Source organism: Thalassophryne amazonica, chromosome 22, assembly GCF_902500255.1.
Source record: "Thalassophryne amazonica chromosome 22, fThaAma1.1, whole genome shotgun sequence".
NCBI classification, from domain to species: Eukaryota; Metazoa; Chordata; class Actinopteri; order Batrachoidiformes; family Batrachoididae; genus Thalassophryne; species Thalassophryne amazonica.
The window spans coordinates 32,437,957-32,453,630 of NC_047124.1; the positions used below are offsets into that span (position 1 = coordinate 32,437,957).

The 15,674-nt window shown below is 40.9% G+C and overlaps 1 protein-coding gene and 1 long non-coding RNA gene across 2 annotated transcripts in view; one reads left to right on the plus strand and one right to left on the minus strand.

Annotated features, from left to right (window-relative positions):
- The window catches only part of plxna4 (plexin A4), a 658,913-nt gene that overhangs the window by 596,699 nt on the left and 46,540 nt on the right, over positions 1–15,674 (plus strand). Inside the window, exons 25-26 of the mRNA XM_034163939.1 lie at positions 815–974; positions 13,903–14,006. Coding sequence (XP_034019830.1) covers positions 815–974; positions 13,903–14,006 — 264 coding nt within the window. The remainder of the gene's footprint in view (positions 1–814; positions 975–13,902; positions 14,007–15,674) is intronic.
- LOC117504477 overlaps positions 1–15,674 on the minus strand; it is a 757,689-nt gene that overhangs the window by 227,353 nt on the left and 514,662 nt on the right. The window lies entirely within an intron of this gene.

The window sequence follows — 15,674 nt, forward strand, 5'->3', positions numbered from 1 at the left end:
CACAGTTCTGTACTTTTTGTATTTCTTAATGATCCCCATAAATCCAACCCAAGACATATACAGTAACTTGGAAATGTTCACGTATCCATCCCCTAACTTGTCTGAACAAAACTGGCTGTAAAAATCATGGTTTGTCTTTAAAATAATCCTCATATTTAGTTTGTCCTATTATTTCTAGGCTTCGAAAATGGAAGAACTGTGTACTGTATGTGTATAAATGTCTGTTATTCCTAAATGGTGAACGTGATACTTTTATTTACCCCCTTAAATCAAAGCTGAAGCTTGACAAAAGGACAACTTATCTCTTTCATTTAAACTCCATTGTGGTGGTGTATGCAGTCAGTACTACTCAAATAACTTGAAAACCTGACTGTGTATATACAGATGAAACACACAACACAACTGTGAACATCTGAAAATCCATTTTTCATCAAGCCCATGAAAGCCAGTACTGTAAGTACTGCACTGATGAATAAAATAATACTCACATGACTTCTTTTGCTGCTCATTAATGCAGGTAGCACACGTCTGTTACGCATCCTGACTAACACCCAAATAAAATAAAATATGAATATAGGAACCACAAGTTCACTGCTGTTGCACAATGCAGTCAACATTACAGTATTACACACAAACCATGCAGAAAACATAATAGTACACATCAGTCACTGAAATAAATCAGCCTACAAAACAGAACTGATGGTGTTTTACTTCAAGCATCTTTGGGTTGTCAGAAAACGGTCCAAAAAATTGACTTGGGATGCCATTTTCCTTGATGCTTTGCAGTAGCACTGTTGCATGCTCTCTGCTGCAGGTGGTGAACTGTATTCATCCGGAGAATGAGAAGAGCCCAGAGATCCAGGTTAAGGTGCTGAACTGTGACACCATCAGCCAGGTTAAAGAGAAGATCCTGGATGCCATGTACAAGAACGTCCCACACTCACACCGCCTGAAAGCGTCCGACATGGACCTGGGTAAGAATAGTCTTCTTCAGTGTCTGATGGTCTGAATCATATGTTATTCAGATTAAACTACCAGTGATCGTAATAAATCCATGGTTGTGTATGACTTGACTGAAAACCTTGGAGATATTTAGTTGAATGTTTCTGACAGGTAAATGTTTTTTTGTTTTTTTTTTGTTTTGTGCGATTATATTGGTTGTTTCATATAACATGTTGGAAGCCGGACATGAGAACATAACAACTGAGAACATCTGGCAAGTACCCCAAGGGGGTTTTAATTCTCAAGGAGATTCATACCAGTATGAGTGTTACATTAGGGGAAGATGCTCCAGCTTCAACAACATTGAAAAAAATGGGTAGCCAAATTTCATTGGGGTGGGTTAATGGGTGAAGCAGGTCTAGTCCCACTTAAGGGGACAAAACAATACTAACAAGCCGTCCTCAGTATACCATGGCTGACACAAACATTCATGATAGCCTTCCCAGAGTGGCAGATATAGTCAGGTAGGGGTCAATGAAGGGTTACACAGGAGTCAACATTTAAAAATGCTCCAATCATATTGAAAACTGTATTCCACATTATAAACATTCCTAAGTGGTATACTACAGTTTGGACTGTCTGTGACTGGATGTTATGTCATTATTGGGGTAAAAACTGCAAAAATGGTGCAGAAGGTCGCTTTCAGTTTGTATACTGGTCAAAAGTTGAAGCTGCTCCAATTGTAATAAAAAGTGAGCTAACATGGGGTTTAAAAAGGAATGGTTTACACCATTTGTTATGCTTAGTTATCATGTTACAGGGGAACATATATATGATGGAATCCAATAGACGTCGACCGTTTGACCATTACTTTGGAGACCAAACAGTCAAAACTATCCCTTTTATTTATCCTCTTGGTTGAGCTAATAGGAAAATAAGAAAATGAGTTCACCTCAGTGAAGAGTTGTTTATCATTTTGTTCCCTCAAGTCAGTACAGCTGTTCAGTATAAGGCCTTCAAAATCAATCAATCAATCAATCAATCAATTTTTTTATATAGCGCCAAATCACAACAAACAGTTGCCCCAAGGCACTTTATATTGTAAGGCAAGGCCATACAATAATTATGTAAAACCCCAACGGTCAAAACGACCCCCTGTGAGCAAGCACTTGGCTACAGTGGGAAGGAAAAACTCCCTTTTAACAGGAAGAAACCTCCAGCAGAACCAGGCTCAGGGAGGGGCAGTCTTCTGCTGGGACTGGTTGGGGCTGAGGGAGAACATTTCAGTTCTTGCAGTGATTCCCTCCAACTGCCTGGAGAAAAACGAAATCTCAGACTTGCATTGATTTTTTGACAAAGGTTTTCTCTAACCTACTCAGCTCATCAAAGAAGTGCAAGTCTTCTTAGATAAAGGAAAGTAGCTTTCTTTACAACCTCGAGAGACTCGACTTCCTGGCTTTGTTGGCTCAGGTGTCTCAGACTGAGAATAAGGCTGTAACACAATATCAATGGGACCATTGATTGTCTCATTCATCGACCATCATTTGAGTCAGATGATTGATCAGATAATCAATTAAGAGGCTGAGTGATCCCTTCTCTTTTTTGTCTTTATCAATCACCTTATTTCTTCGACTAATGCGTTACAATCTGGATAACGCATTAGCTGATCCCAGGTCGTCGTCTTCTCTCCAGTAGATCGAAAGCTTTGCTAAACAAGCATATATGAGATCATAACAGTATCTGGAATTGTTTATGTGCCAATACTAACTGTCTCTGCACCGTTTTTAATATGACCAGGCGGATTTTCAAACCCCTGATGTGTCTTCATAATATCATATTTATAACCAACACTGGGTTTAGAGGTGGTAGGGAATTGGAATGGGTTATATCTAAATGAAGAGAAAGCTTTAGGCCCATGACGACGCCCCTGGATAAAACTGTTTTATGGCCCCCTATGGGGAAGGAATGTTATTCTATTGTTTATTTATCATAGAGGGGAATTGGAAATTGTCTGAGTTGGTGGTCCAGTCAGTCTATAAACATGTTATACACCAGGGGTGGCCAAGTTTGGTCCTCGAGAGCCACATTCCTGACACTCTTAGTTGTCTCCCTGTTCCAACACATTCCTGACACTCTTAGTTGTCTCCCTGTTCCAACACACCTGAGGACCGAACTTGGCCACCCCTGTTATACACACATGTTGGAATGCTTCAGATAGATTGATAGATACCATTTTCAGATATGCTAATTTAACTTTTACCTCTCAAAGTTGACAGTTCCAGTCACCAGTCTTGTGAGAGTCTCGCGCCAACCGTTAAAGCGAGTCATGAAACAGGATTAATTTTGTCAAGGATTATCTCTTATAATGTTAAAATCACACCATCACCTGGTTCAAAGTACATTTTATTGTACTTTGAACCAGGCCATAGTTACTGGATTTGTTGGTTGACCAATCTGCTCTAAAAATTGCAGACTCAGCAGTGGCGGCTGGTGAAAAACAGTCTTGGTGGGGCTGCTGTGCCAATAGATTCCCTTGCCTTGTCCAGTACAGGCATTCAAGTGAACAGTCGGAAAATTACTACAATTCCACAATAATCATTTCATGTCCTTCTGAAAATCAGCAGTTTTACAGATAAAGTTAACCATTTACAGCTATATTAGGCCCCATTTCTACTTTGGAAAGGAACAGTATCAAATACAACACTCAAGTTCTTGAGCAAAGAACATTTCACCATTTGACACCAATTACACACATAGTACACCAAACTGTACTGAACTGCCATTATCTACAGACAAACAGATCCTGGGGTTCACAATGACACCCCCTTAACAAAATAGAAAATATCACCAAATTTACACTCTTTCAAAATATGGAAAAATTCTTCAGTTGACAAAAGAACATTATGTACATACTACAATGTTCACACCACCTTCCAAAAGCGAGAGAGAGAGAAAATGTTTGTGTGTGTGAGAGAGTGAGTGAGTGAGTGAGTGAGTGAGTGAGTGAGTGAGAGAGAGAGAGAGAGAGAGAGTGTGTGTGTGAGTGAGAGTGTGAGAGAGAGAGTGTGTGTGTGTGTGTGTGTGTGTGTGTGTGTGTGTGTGTGTGTGTGTGTGTGTGTGTGTGTGTGTGTGTGTGTGTGTGTGTGTGTGTGTGTGTGTGTGTGTGTGTGTGAGCGAGAGAAAATTAAGGTAATATTTTGCATGAACATTACTAAGTGGAATGGAGGCAAAGTAAAGAAGCTTGAAAAACTTAAATTAAATAACTTGACTAACTAATAACACCAAAACCTTAAAATTAAATTGGTTAAAATTAATTAATAGTGTAGAGGACAAAGCAAATTAAGTTTACAAAACCACTTAATTAAATGCGTTGCTAAACTTGGGTTTGTCTTATTATAAGTGTCTTATGTGTACTCAGTGGCTGAGTTAGAATTTCTTTAAAAAACATGCAAATTGCTATTTTAGGGTTTTGTTTTGTTTTTAAACTGAGCAAATAATTTGTTTTAGAGTGTGGAATACTCCAAAGAATATTTCAAAGTGAAATCCAAAACACCAGCATGGCTGCAGCTTTGAACACTGTTACAAACAGCCCCGGCCTCCCCTATCACCATTATAACTGGTCTGCTGTCCCAATAAAGATCACAGCTTTGACCCCCTAAAACAAACAAAAAAAATCACTCATTCGTTTTATCTTAAATTTTCATCCTCGTTTCCACACCAGGAGCAACATTTGGGAATAAATCCGAGCAGCTCGTCAGCTCACCTGAGCTGAAGTGGATCCAAAGGAGTCAGTCCGCAGCTGGCAGAGGTGGATGCGCTCCTTTCCACCCCGCAGTAAAGAGCGCAGATCAGCGGCCTCCGTGATGTGTGCGCGCTGACAGTGTGAAGCCTGACATGGTTTATAACGAGTCAGACAAACGTCTCTCCTCCAACCGGGATGTGCAATTGTCATTAAACCACGAGAAAGATCTGATGTGCGCACCTCCGTGCGCCTCCAAAAGGATTCCCGTGAAACTTTGGTGTCATTGATTTGATTAGTTTTGTCCCGTTTTAAACCTCCGAAGAGTTCTTCAACTTACTCCAGCAAAACACACGGAGACAAAATAAAAATAAATAAATATAACCCAAACGTCGTCGTCACCATCATCTCTTCCTGCCTGACAGCAGCAGCTGCAGCGTCACGTATATCACTGACTGTAGCAATCTAACGTTCCCACATTTTTGTAGCAAGGGCTAAAATTCCGGCGCCCCAAAGCCATTAATTTTGGCAATGTTGATTTGCCAAATATTTATTAATTTTCCCTAGCAACTACATACAATTGGTTATTTCGCTGCACTTCAAGGGCGCTTTGAATGACCGCCCAAGACGAGGAATGATACGTTCTCTGCTTCTGTCGGTGGAAATGCACTGTTGAAGGAGAGTCAGTTGGAGGAAGTGTTGTTTTAATCATTCATATTACATGTAGGCACATACTATTAAGTAAAACTGACATTGATAATACTTTTTAAATATATATATATTATGACTTTTCCCCTCCACATCTAGGAGGGCAGCGCCCGAGCGCACCCTATGGGCCAGCCGCCACTGAGACTCAGTGAAAAAAGTGCCCCTGGGAACATTTAAAAAAATTTGCCCACTGACTGCTCGATGTGCCGCCCAGAAATTTTGAAACTCGAGTGACTTCAAAAGTGGTGTTATGTCCTGGGTTTGTGAGCTTTAACTGATACCCTACATTATGGATTTTTATCAGAGCACTTCCAAAGGATCACGGTGCCAGGGTGCCCATGGAGGAGCTGCGCCATCTAATGGAATTATGGTTTAATGCATGGACAGGCTGTGCACAGTTCGGCTGTGCATGCATGCTGGATTTGTCCTGTTCAAACATGGAGGGGCCGCTCCATCTAATGGAATTAAGTTTTATTCATGGATCAGCTGTGCACGCACAGTCCAGCGTAGGCTTGCACGATATGTATTTATTGTATTTTTCTCTTTTTATTTATTTATTTTTCTGAGGACCACTGTGGGAATAAATCTAATGCTGCCGGGCCTACAACAGCCCCTGTGCACGCAGCCACAGAGGGCTTCACCTGTGCAGACAATGTGGACAAGGCGATCCTGATTTTTTTTTTTTTTCCCCATTGTCTGTGAGGACGTCAATGGAAGTTAAAAGACACAGCTCCTCAGTCATGCAAGTTTTTCGCGGAAAGGTGGATTTCTGCTTTTTTGAAATTTTCATTAAAAAATCCAATCATGTGGGTCTGTGGAATGCGCCGCAGCCACGTCAATAACGCATTGTTCTGACCTCATACGTGTCCAAAAGCCGCATCGACACGTTAACATTCAAAATCAGTCCTCAACATTTTTTCACGGTGCAAACTGTGGATTAATTGCGATTACATAACTGTGATTTTGTGTCATGGTGACTTGATGTTAAAGTTGGCAAAAAAAAAATCACCATCAATTCCAAAAAAATTACTAATTTATTATGCTTAAAAAAAATAAAAAAAAACACCCCTCAAACCATGTTATTTTTGAATGTATTTATTTATTTTTGGACTGACACTGGCCCTTGAGTCCCAGAAAAATCTGTAAACCAATAAATCCAACAACTATGGCATCAGGGGCCTGTGTATTGATGTCATCTTATCTATTAGTTTAAGTACAGTAGTGTTCAGAATAATAGTAGTGCTAAAGTGTGAAAAGGGGCTATGTGAAATTGGGCTATTAGTAAAAAAAAAAGTAGAAAAGGGGGTGTTCACAATAATAGTAGTGTGGCATTCAGTCAGTGAGTTCGTCAATTTTGTGGAACAAACAGGTGTGAATCAGGTGTCCCCTATTTAAGGATGAAGCGAGCACCTGTTGAACATTCTTTTCTCTTTGAAATCCTGAGGAAAATGGGGCGTTCAAGACATTGTTCAGAAGAACAGCGTAGTTTGATTAAAAAGTTGATTGGAGAGGGGAAAACTTATACGCAGGTGCAAAAAATTATAGGCTGTTCATCTACAATGATCTCCAATGCTTTAAAATGGACAAAAAACCAGAGACGCGTGGAAGAAAATGGAAAACAACCATCAAAATGGATAGAAGAATAACCAGAATGGCAAAGGCTCACCCATTGATCAGCTCCAGGATGATCAAAGACAGTCTGGAGTTACCTGTAAGTGCTGTGACAGTTAGAAGATGCCTGTGTGAAGCTAATTTATTTGCAAGAATCCCCCGCAAAGTCCCTCTGTTAAATAAAAGACGTGCAGAAGAGGTTACAATTTGCCAAAGAACACATCAACTGGCCTAAAGAGAAATGGAGGAATATTTTGTGGACTGATGAGAGTAAAATTGTTCTTTTTGGGTCCAAGGGCCACAGACAGTTTGTGAGACGACCCCCAAACTCTGAATTCAAGCCACAGTTCACAGTGAAGACAGTGAAGCATGGTGGTGCAAGCATCATGATATGGGCATGTTACTCCTAATATGGTGTTGGGCCTATATATCACATACCACGTATCATGGATCAGTTTGGATATGTCAAAATACTTGAAGAGGTCATGTTGCCTTATGCTGAAGAGGACATGCCCTTGAAATGGGTGTTTCAACAAGACAATGACCCCAAGCTCACTAGTAAAAGAGCAAAATCTTGGTTCCAAACCAACAAAATTAATGCCTCGCAGATGTGAAGAAATCATGAAAAATTGTGGTTATACAACTAAATACTAGTTTAGTGATTCACAGGATTGATAAAAAGCAGTTTGAACATAATAGTTTTGAGTTTGTAGCATCAGATGCTACTATTATTGTTAATATTATTGCTACTATTAATATTATTATTATTGTGAACACCCCCTTTTCTACTTTTTTTTTTTTTTTTAACTAATAGCCCAATTTCATAGCCTTAAGAGTGTGCATATCATGAATGCTTGGTCTTGTTGGATTTGTGAGAATCTACTGGTACCTTGTTTCCCATGTAGCAATAAGAAATATACTCAAAACCTGGATTAATCTTTTTAGTCACATAGCACTACTATTATTCTGAACACTACTGTATAAGGGGTCCAGAAACTCATGTTCCATAAAGTGACATCATTCGGCAGGTTTTCATTCCAGCTGATCGTTCCTGAGTGACTTCAGCAACAAGAACGACAAATGAAAAACTAAAACCTGCAGACGGTTGCTCACTGAAACTCCTCCGATTCACTTGTCATGGTCAGCCCTGCGATCCGAAACAAGTCGTTGGTTCGAGCTGCATTTGTGAACAAACTGGTTGAGACTGACGCATTATAAAACGCACCACAGGGTCGAGATCTCTCTTCTTTTGTAACTTTAAGCGAAGTGGCTCCACAAATACGAGTATTATCGATGCTCTCGTGATTTCTGTCACACACACAAACACATTCACACAGGCTGATCGCCGTAGCTGATAAAGATAATAGGATTGTGGCAGACCTGTTCTGAGACAGATTGGCTCGGAGTGTTGTTATCCCAGGTATTGTTTTTAATTCCCCTCTGCTGGAGTCCACAGTCCGCTGCAGGGGACCGGAGCAGATAGGACCTGTGAACAAAGAATCTCCACTCTGTGCACATGTTGCCAGGAGAAAGTGTGTCATGCATCACTTTGGAATACAACAGTCACCTTCAGCCTCTGGCTCCACCATCACTTTCCGGCGCTCCTCTAAGCCCTTATCTCGGCGGTCTTTTCTTCCTGCCGAGTGGCGGCCGCTGGATTTAGGAATCGCAGTAATCTCACGTTGCTCTGCTTTCCAGCCATGTTTGTTCTTTTATTTATTCCTTTCTTCATGCCTTCATTTCTCCACTTGTTTACCGCGCCTCCTCTGGAGATGGCGCTCATCTGCATCTTTATAGGGAGATGTACTGAACAAACAAAAAACAAAAACAAAAACAGAGGAATAATTTCCTGTGGATTTCTCAGATGCGGACAGAATTGCAGTTGATCCTCTGAAGCCGGGGCCTCATCACGCGCCGCTGTGATTGCTCCTTTGTTTTGCGGTTTGTGATCACAATAGGCGATGACGGCGGTCGACGTGTGTGAGGAGCACAGCAAGGAGCAAAGACAAAACAACATATTCGTGGAGGTCGAGAGGAGGTCTGCAAAAAGACGAGATCAATCATTCCTTTGGTTTCCAGATGAAGAAACTTTCTACAGTGAGATATATGTGGTATTTTTTAGTCGACCTGTATGTATGCTGCTTAGTGTTGAGGAAGTTTGTTTGTGAGGTCGTGTGCAAGAGTATTTGTGTGCTGGAGGTTATCGTAAAGTTTGTAAATTAGGTCATCTGTAGTCTCTGCATAAGCTTTCTAGTCCCTCCATTTATTTTTGGAGAGAATCTTGAGCCCCGACTCGCTTTTATCAACTCTCCCAGCACTAAGAACAGCTAGGCAGGGGGGCTTAGAGCAGTGCATTGGGGGGGTTGACAAGAAGAGAGAAAGAGACCAATACTGCCGTCAGAGTGGAGAACAGGGCCGGTGCTGCAGATGGAAAAGGAAGTGCAAAGCCCCGAGCATGCAGCTCTAATCACGCCAATCGATCGCACCCAGGAAAGAAATGGAAAGGAGCACAGAGTGAGTGCTTCATTCTTTAAAGAGTCAAATGGGTGATTAATTCGGCTTACGTTTTATTACTATCTATCACTTGTGAGCATTCTTTTTGGGTTCTGCATCTTTTTGCCTCTCTAGCGCAACGATTTTCACAATCCAGTGAGAACTCCAACATCAAAACAACCAACAAACAAACCAATAAATCCCCTAAAAAAAAAAAAGGAAAAAAAAAAAAAACCCTGTTAAAGTCCAGTTTGTCAGCTTTGTTCCTGTCAATATGGAAAAATCATTCACAAAATTTTATACCTTGACAGACAAAAGGGGAGCTAAAAATTGAGTCTCCTGGGCAGACCAAGCAACAAAATACAGTCAAAAAATAAATACAAATATTCTTCAAGGATGAATGTGGGTGTATCAATTTTAACTATTAGAGAAAAAAATTATTCATAACCATCCCAAAGACATATCTTTATGTTTGACTGCTTTCAGTAATGCTGGTATTTGGTTAGACTCTTTCTCTCAGATTGTTCTGTCTGAGTTACTTTCATTAGTCACTTCCTCCAAACCATCAACATGTCTATTAGACCCCATTCCTACCAGGCTGCTCAAGGAAGCCCTACCCTTAATTAATGCTTTGATCTTAAATATGATCAATCTATCTTTATTAGTTGGCTATGTACCACAGGCTTTTAAGGTGGCAGTAATTAAACCATTACTTAAAAAGCCATCACTTAACCCAGCTATCTTAGCTAATTATAGGCCAATCTCCAACCTTCCTTTTCGCTCAAAAATTCTTGAAAGGGTAGTTGTAAAACAGCTAACTGATCATCTGCAGAGAAATGGTCTATTTCAAGAGTTTCAGTCAGGTTTCAGAATTCATCATAGTACAGAAACAGCATTAGTGAAGGTTACAAATGATCTTCTTATGGCCTCAGACAGTGGACTCATCTCTGTGCTTGTCCTGTTAGACCTCAGTGCAGCTTTTGATAGTTGACCATAAAATTTTATTACAGAGATTAGAGCATGCCATAGGTATTAAAGGCACTGCGCTGCAGTGGTTTGAATCATATTTATCTAATAGATTACAATTTATTCATGTAAATGGGGAGTCTTCTTCACGGACTAAGGTTAATTATGGAGTTCCACAAGGTTCTGTGCTAGGACCGATTTTATTCACTTTATACATGCTTCCCTTAGGCAGTATTATTAGAAAGCATTGCTTAAATTTTCATTGTTACGCAGATGATATCCAGCTTTATCTATCCATGAAGCCAGAGGACACACACCAATTAGTTAAACTGCAGGAATGTCTTTCAGACATAAAGACATGGATGACCTCTAATTTCCTGCTTTTAAATTCAGATAAAACTGAAGTTATTGTACTTGGCCCCACAAATCTTAGAAACATGGTGTCTAACCAGATCCTTACGCTGGATGGCATTACCCTGACTTCCAGTAATACTGTGAGAAATCTTGGAGTCATTTTTGATCAGGATATGTCCTTCAATGCGCATATTAAGCAAATACGAGGTCTATTAGAAAAGTATCCGACCTTATTTTTTTTCCAAAACCATATGGATTTGAATCACGTGTGATTGCATCAGACAAGCTTGAACCCTCGTGCGCATGCGTGAGTTTTTCCACGCCTGTCGGTTGCATCATTCGCCTGTGAGCAGGCTTTGAGTGAGGAGTGGTCCAGCCCCCTTGGCGGATTTTCATTGTCAGGAAATTGCGGAATGATTTGGGCTTTTTTTCCATCAGAATTTTTTCAGAAACTGTTAGAGACTGGCAGCTGGAAACCATTAGAAAAATTTATCTGGCTTTCGGTGAAAATTTTACGGGCTTCACAGAGAATAAGGACTGTTACTACAGCTTTAAGGACGGCTTTAAGGATGCTTGGTGCACCGCGCTCCGTGCCGCCATCGAGAGCCACAAACCACCGGATCATTTCTAAACGGATGGCTCTGTGGATCCGAGACCGTCGTGTGCACTTTCTCTGGTTATCACAAGAGCTGGACATCAGCCATTTTCTGGCAGATTTCACTTTTAACAAGAGATTTTGTCATGGAAAGCCGAGCGGAGGCTTCGCGCGTCACGACCGATTTGCTGATGGAGCGAGACAAAGGAACACCTCCGTTTTGGTCTCACAGGATGGCTTTGAGATGGCGTTCAGACAGCTGTTGGTGGTTTTTCCATCGAGTGATTATCCGAGAAATTGTGGATGTGCCTGGATATGCCACAACATGTCCCGTGAGACTTCATCACGGCGTTGCTTTGCGCCATGCGGCACAGCCACGACACGCGGAATTCCTCCGCACGTCTGTCTCAATGTGCCGAAAAAGTCTGATGTCCACGTCTTTTCACAATTCCTGTGCTAGTCAGACGACGTCTCGGATAAAACACAGCGTCCAGTTTGGAAATGAACGGCACATTCCACTGTTACAGGAGTTTTTGTCATGAAAAGAGGAGCGGAGGCTTTGCGCGTCGCGGTGGTGCCGCATGGCGCACAGCAACGCCATGATGAAGCCTCACGGGACATGTTCTGGCATGTCCAGGCACATCCACAATTTCTCAGATAATCACTCGATGGAAAAACCACTGACAGCTGTCTGAACGCCATCTCAAAGCCGTCCTGTGAGACCAAAACGGAGGTGTGCCTTTGTCTTGCTCCATCAGCAAATCGGTCGTGACGCGCGAAGCCTCCGCTCGGCTTTCCATGACAAAATCTCTTGTTAAAAGTGAAATCTGCTGGAAAATGGTTGATGTCCAGCTCTTGTGATAACCAGAGAAAGTGCACATGACGGTCTCGGATCCACAGAGCCATCCGTTTAGAAATTATCCGGTGGTTTGTGGCTCTCGATGGCGGCACGGAGCGCGGCGCACCGAGCGTCCTTAAAGCTGTAGTAACAGTCCTTATTCTCTGTGAAGCCCGTAAAATTTTCACCGAAAGCCAGTTAAATTTTTCTAATGGTTTCCAGCTGCCAGTCTCTAACAGTTTCTGAAAAAATTCTGATGGGAAAAAAGCCCAAATCATTCCGCCATTTCCTGACAATGAAAATCTGCCGAGGGGGTGGACCACTCCTCACTCAAAGCCTGCTCACAGGCGAATGACGCAACTGACAGGCGTGGAAAAACTCACGCATGCGCACGAGGGTTCAAGCTTGTCTGACACAATCACACATGATTCAAATCCATATAGGTTTTGAAAAAATAAAAAGGTCGGTTTCTTTTCTAATAGACCTCGTATGTAGGACTGCTTTTTTGCATTTGCTCAATATCTCTAAAATTAGAAAGGTCTTGTCTCAGAGTGATGCTGAAAAGCTAATTCATGCATTTATTTCTTCTAGGCTGGACTACTGTAATTCATTATCAGGTTGTCCTAAAAGTTCCCTGAAAAGCCTTCAGTTAATTCAAAATGCTGCTGCTAGAGTACTGACACGGACTACTAGAAGGAGAGAGCATATTTCACCCATATTGGCTTCTCTTCATTGGCTCCCTGTTAATTCCAGAACAGAATTTAAAATTCTTCTTCTTACTTATAAGGTTCTGAATAATCAGGTCCCATCTTATCTTAGGGACCTCATAGTACCATATCACCCCAATAGAGCGCTTCACTCTCAGACTGCAGACTTACTTGTAGTTCCTAGGGTTTGTAAGAGTAGAATGGGAGGCAGAGCCTTCAGCTTTCAGGCTCCTCTCCTGTGGAACCAGCTCCCAATTCGGATTAGGGAGACAGACACCCTCTCTACTTTTAAGATTAGGCTTAAAACTTTCCTTTTTGCTAAAGCTTATAGTTAGGGCTGGATCAGGTGACCCTGAACCATCCCTTAGTTATGCTGCTATAGACTTAGACTGCTGGGGGGTTCCCATGATGCACCCAGTGTTTCTTTTTATTCACCTCTTTTTGCTCTGTGTGCACCACTCTGCTTTTAATCATTAGTGACTGATCTTTGTTCTCTTCCACAGCATGTCTTTTTCATGATTCTCTCCCCTCAGCCCCAACCAGTCCCAGCAGAAGACTGCCCCTCCCTAAGCCTGGTTCTGCTGGAGGTTTCTTCCTGTTAAAAGGGAGTTTTCCTTCCCACTGGTACCAAGTGCTTGCTCATAGGGGGTCGTTTTGACCATTGGGGTTTTTCTGTAATTATTGTATAGCTTTTGTCTTACAATATAAAGCGCCTTGGGGCGACTGTTTGTTGTGATTTGGCACTATATAAATAAAATTGATTTGATTTATGGCTTTACAATGGAATTTTTTTTTGTAAATTATAACCAATTTATGCTGTAAAATTTACAGGTTCTTTAAATGTATTTCTGTGTTTTATACAGAATTATTCTGTCAACCACAGCTGCTGATTTTTGTTTTTGTTTTTTACAATGTATTGATGACATTTATTTTGTATTTTTGTCTGCAGAATGGCGTCAGGGCCGCGGACAGCGCATGATTCTGATGGATGAGGATGTTACCACAAAGATTGAAGGTGACTGGAAGAGGCTGAACATGCTGGCCCACTATCAGGTACACTTATCACTTCCTGTTGTCTCAACAAGTCCCAAATTCAGTGTAATCACAAGTTCATCAAATTCAGTGCAATAGCTCAGTTTCTGGTGATCTACACCGAGGTTAAAATCAGAGTTCTTCATATAACACACATTATGATGCTATTTACTTCTGTTCAAGACAACACAAATACAACTTGTACATCCATTAGGGTAAGAAAGCAGCTCCATGGGCTCGTTGGGTTATGAATATGTTGACCTGAGGAAATATCACTCGAAAGAGAGGCGCTCCTGTCAAAATTAAACATTACAAAAAAAAAAAAAAAAAAAAAAAAATGCAAACCACGTTTGTTCTACATTCTTAGGTTCCGATTTAAGTGTGTTGGATTCTTGCTTTGGATACTGAGAGACCATTGTAAGGAACACGACACTATAAGGAACTTTAAACCTCAGTTTCCCTATTTTCAAACAAAATAACAAAATTCATTAAACAGGAATCTTTCTGTTGTCAAACGCAGGTTTTCAGCCCTCGCAGGCTTAATACTGCAGCATTTTTATTCAATTAAAATCCGCCAAAAATATTACAGATTTTAGGGATTGGGGGAACCCAAATACAAATTTGTCAAAAAAATAAATAAAAATCAATGGTAGCAACTTGCGGCCTAGTTCCCAAACTTTAGTCAAAGATTAAAAATGGTGGTGTGTTATGAGGACAGATGAGGCAAGTTAGACCCATCGAAGTCTAACTTGTCTAAAAGTCTAAAATTTAGACCACCCATCTGAGGTGGTTTAAACCCGTTTAAACACTTGTGTCAGAGGGTTTTTGAGATCACCAGGGTTCCTTCAGTCCCTTAAATCTGAGATTGGTTGATTTTGATTGAAAAACTCTTTGAATCATACCAACCTGGACGCCATATTAAAGAAGATTTTATGACGTACATTCATTGAAAACTGCAGCAACATGCAGCAGCATTAACCCTGCTAGAGCTGAAAATGTGTTTGACAGCTGAATGATTCCTTTTTCCATCTTCAAAATTGCTGCACAATTTTCCAGAGGGTAAAAATAGGGAACTCAGGATCCAAACGTTGAGTTTTGATTGTGGAACGTCACCCCCGTAATGTCAAGTGTTCCTTAAAATGTTCTGTTAGAACCACAAATGAGAGTCCACAAGCATTTAGTTTTAACACACTAAACTTTTACCTGAAGAATATAGTGTTTTTCTGTTTGTTTGTTTGTTTTTGTCATGTTTTTAATTTTACCATTTGTCTTTTGGATCACATTTCCTTAGGGATTCTTTACATTTTGGCGCTGGTAAAATTGTCCTTTTTCTTTTCCACTCCTTGAGGGCCGAGAATGATTTCACATCTACAGAATCTGTGCTGACAACCTCAAAAATTAAATCACAACAAAGATGTGATGAGATTCCAGATTATTGACCATGTTCAATGGACAAGATAACTTGACTCGGGGACTGTCCTTAGTCACAGACTCTTTATTCAAGAGCCCTAAAACGGCTCATAGCATGGTTAGTCTTTAGTCTAATTCTAAATTATAACTACTGGTCCAGTGAGTCTTGGACCTGTAACCCAACACTTACTAAGAGCTGAATATGCAATCGTTTTTAGGGGTCAGGTCTGGGAGCATGTGCTGGTGCTCACTACATCTGCCAAACTGTGGAACGCCTTT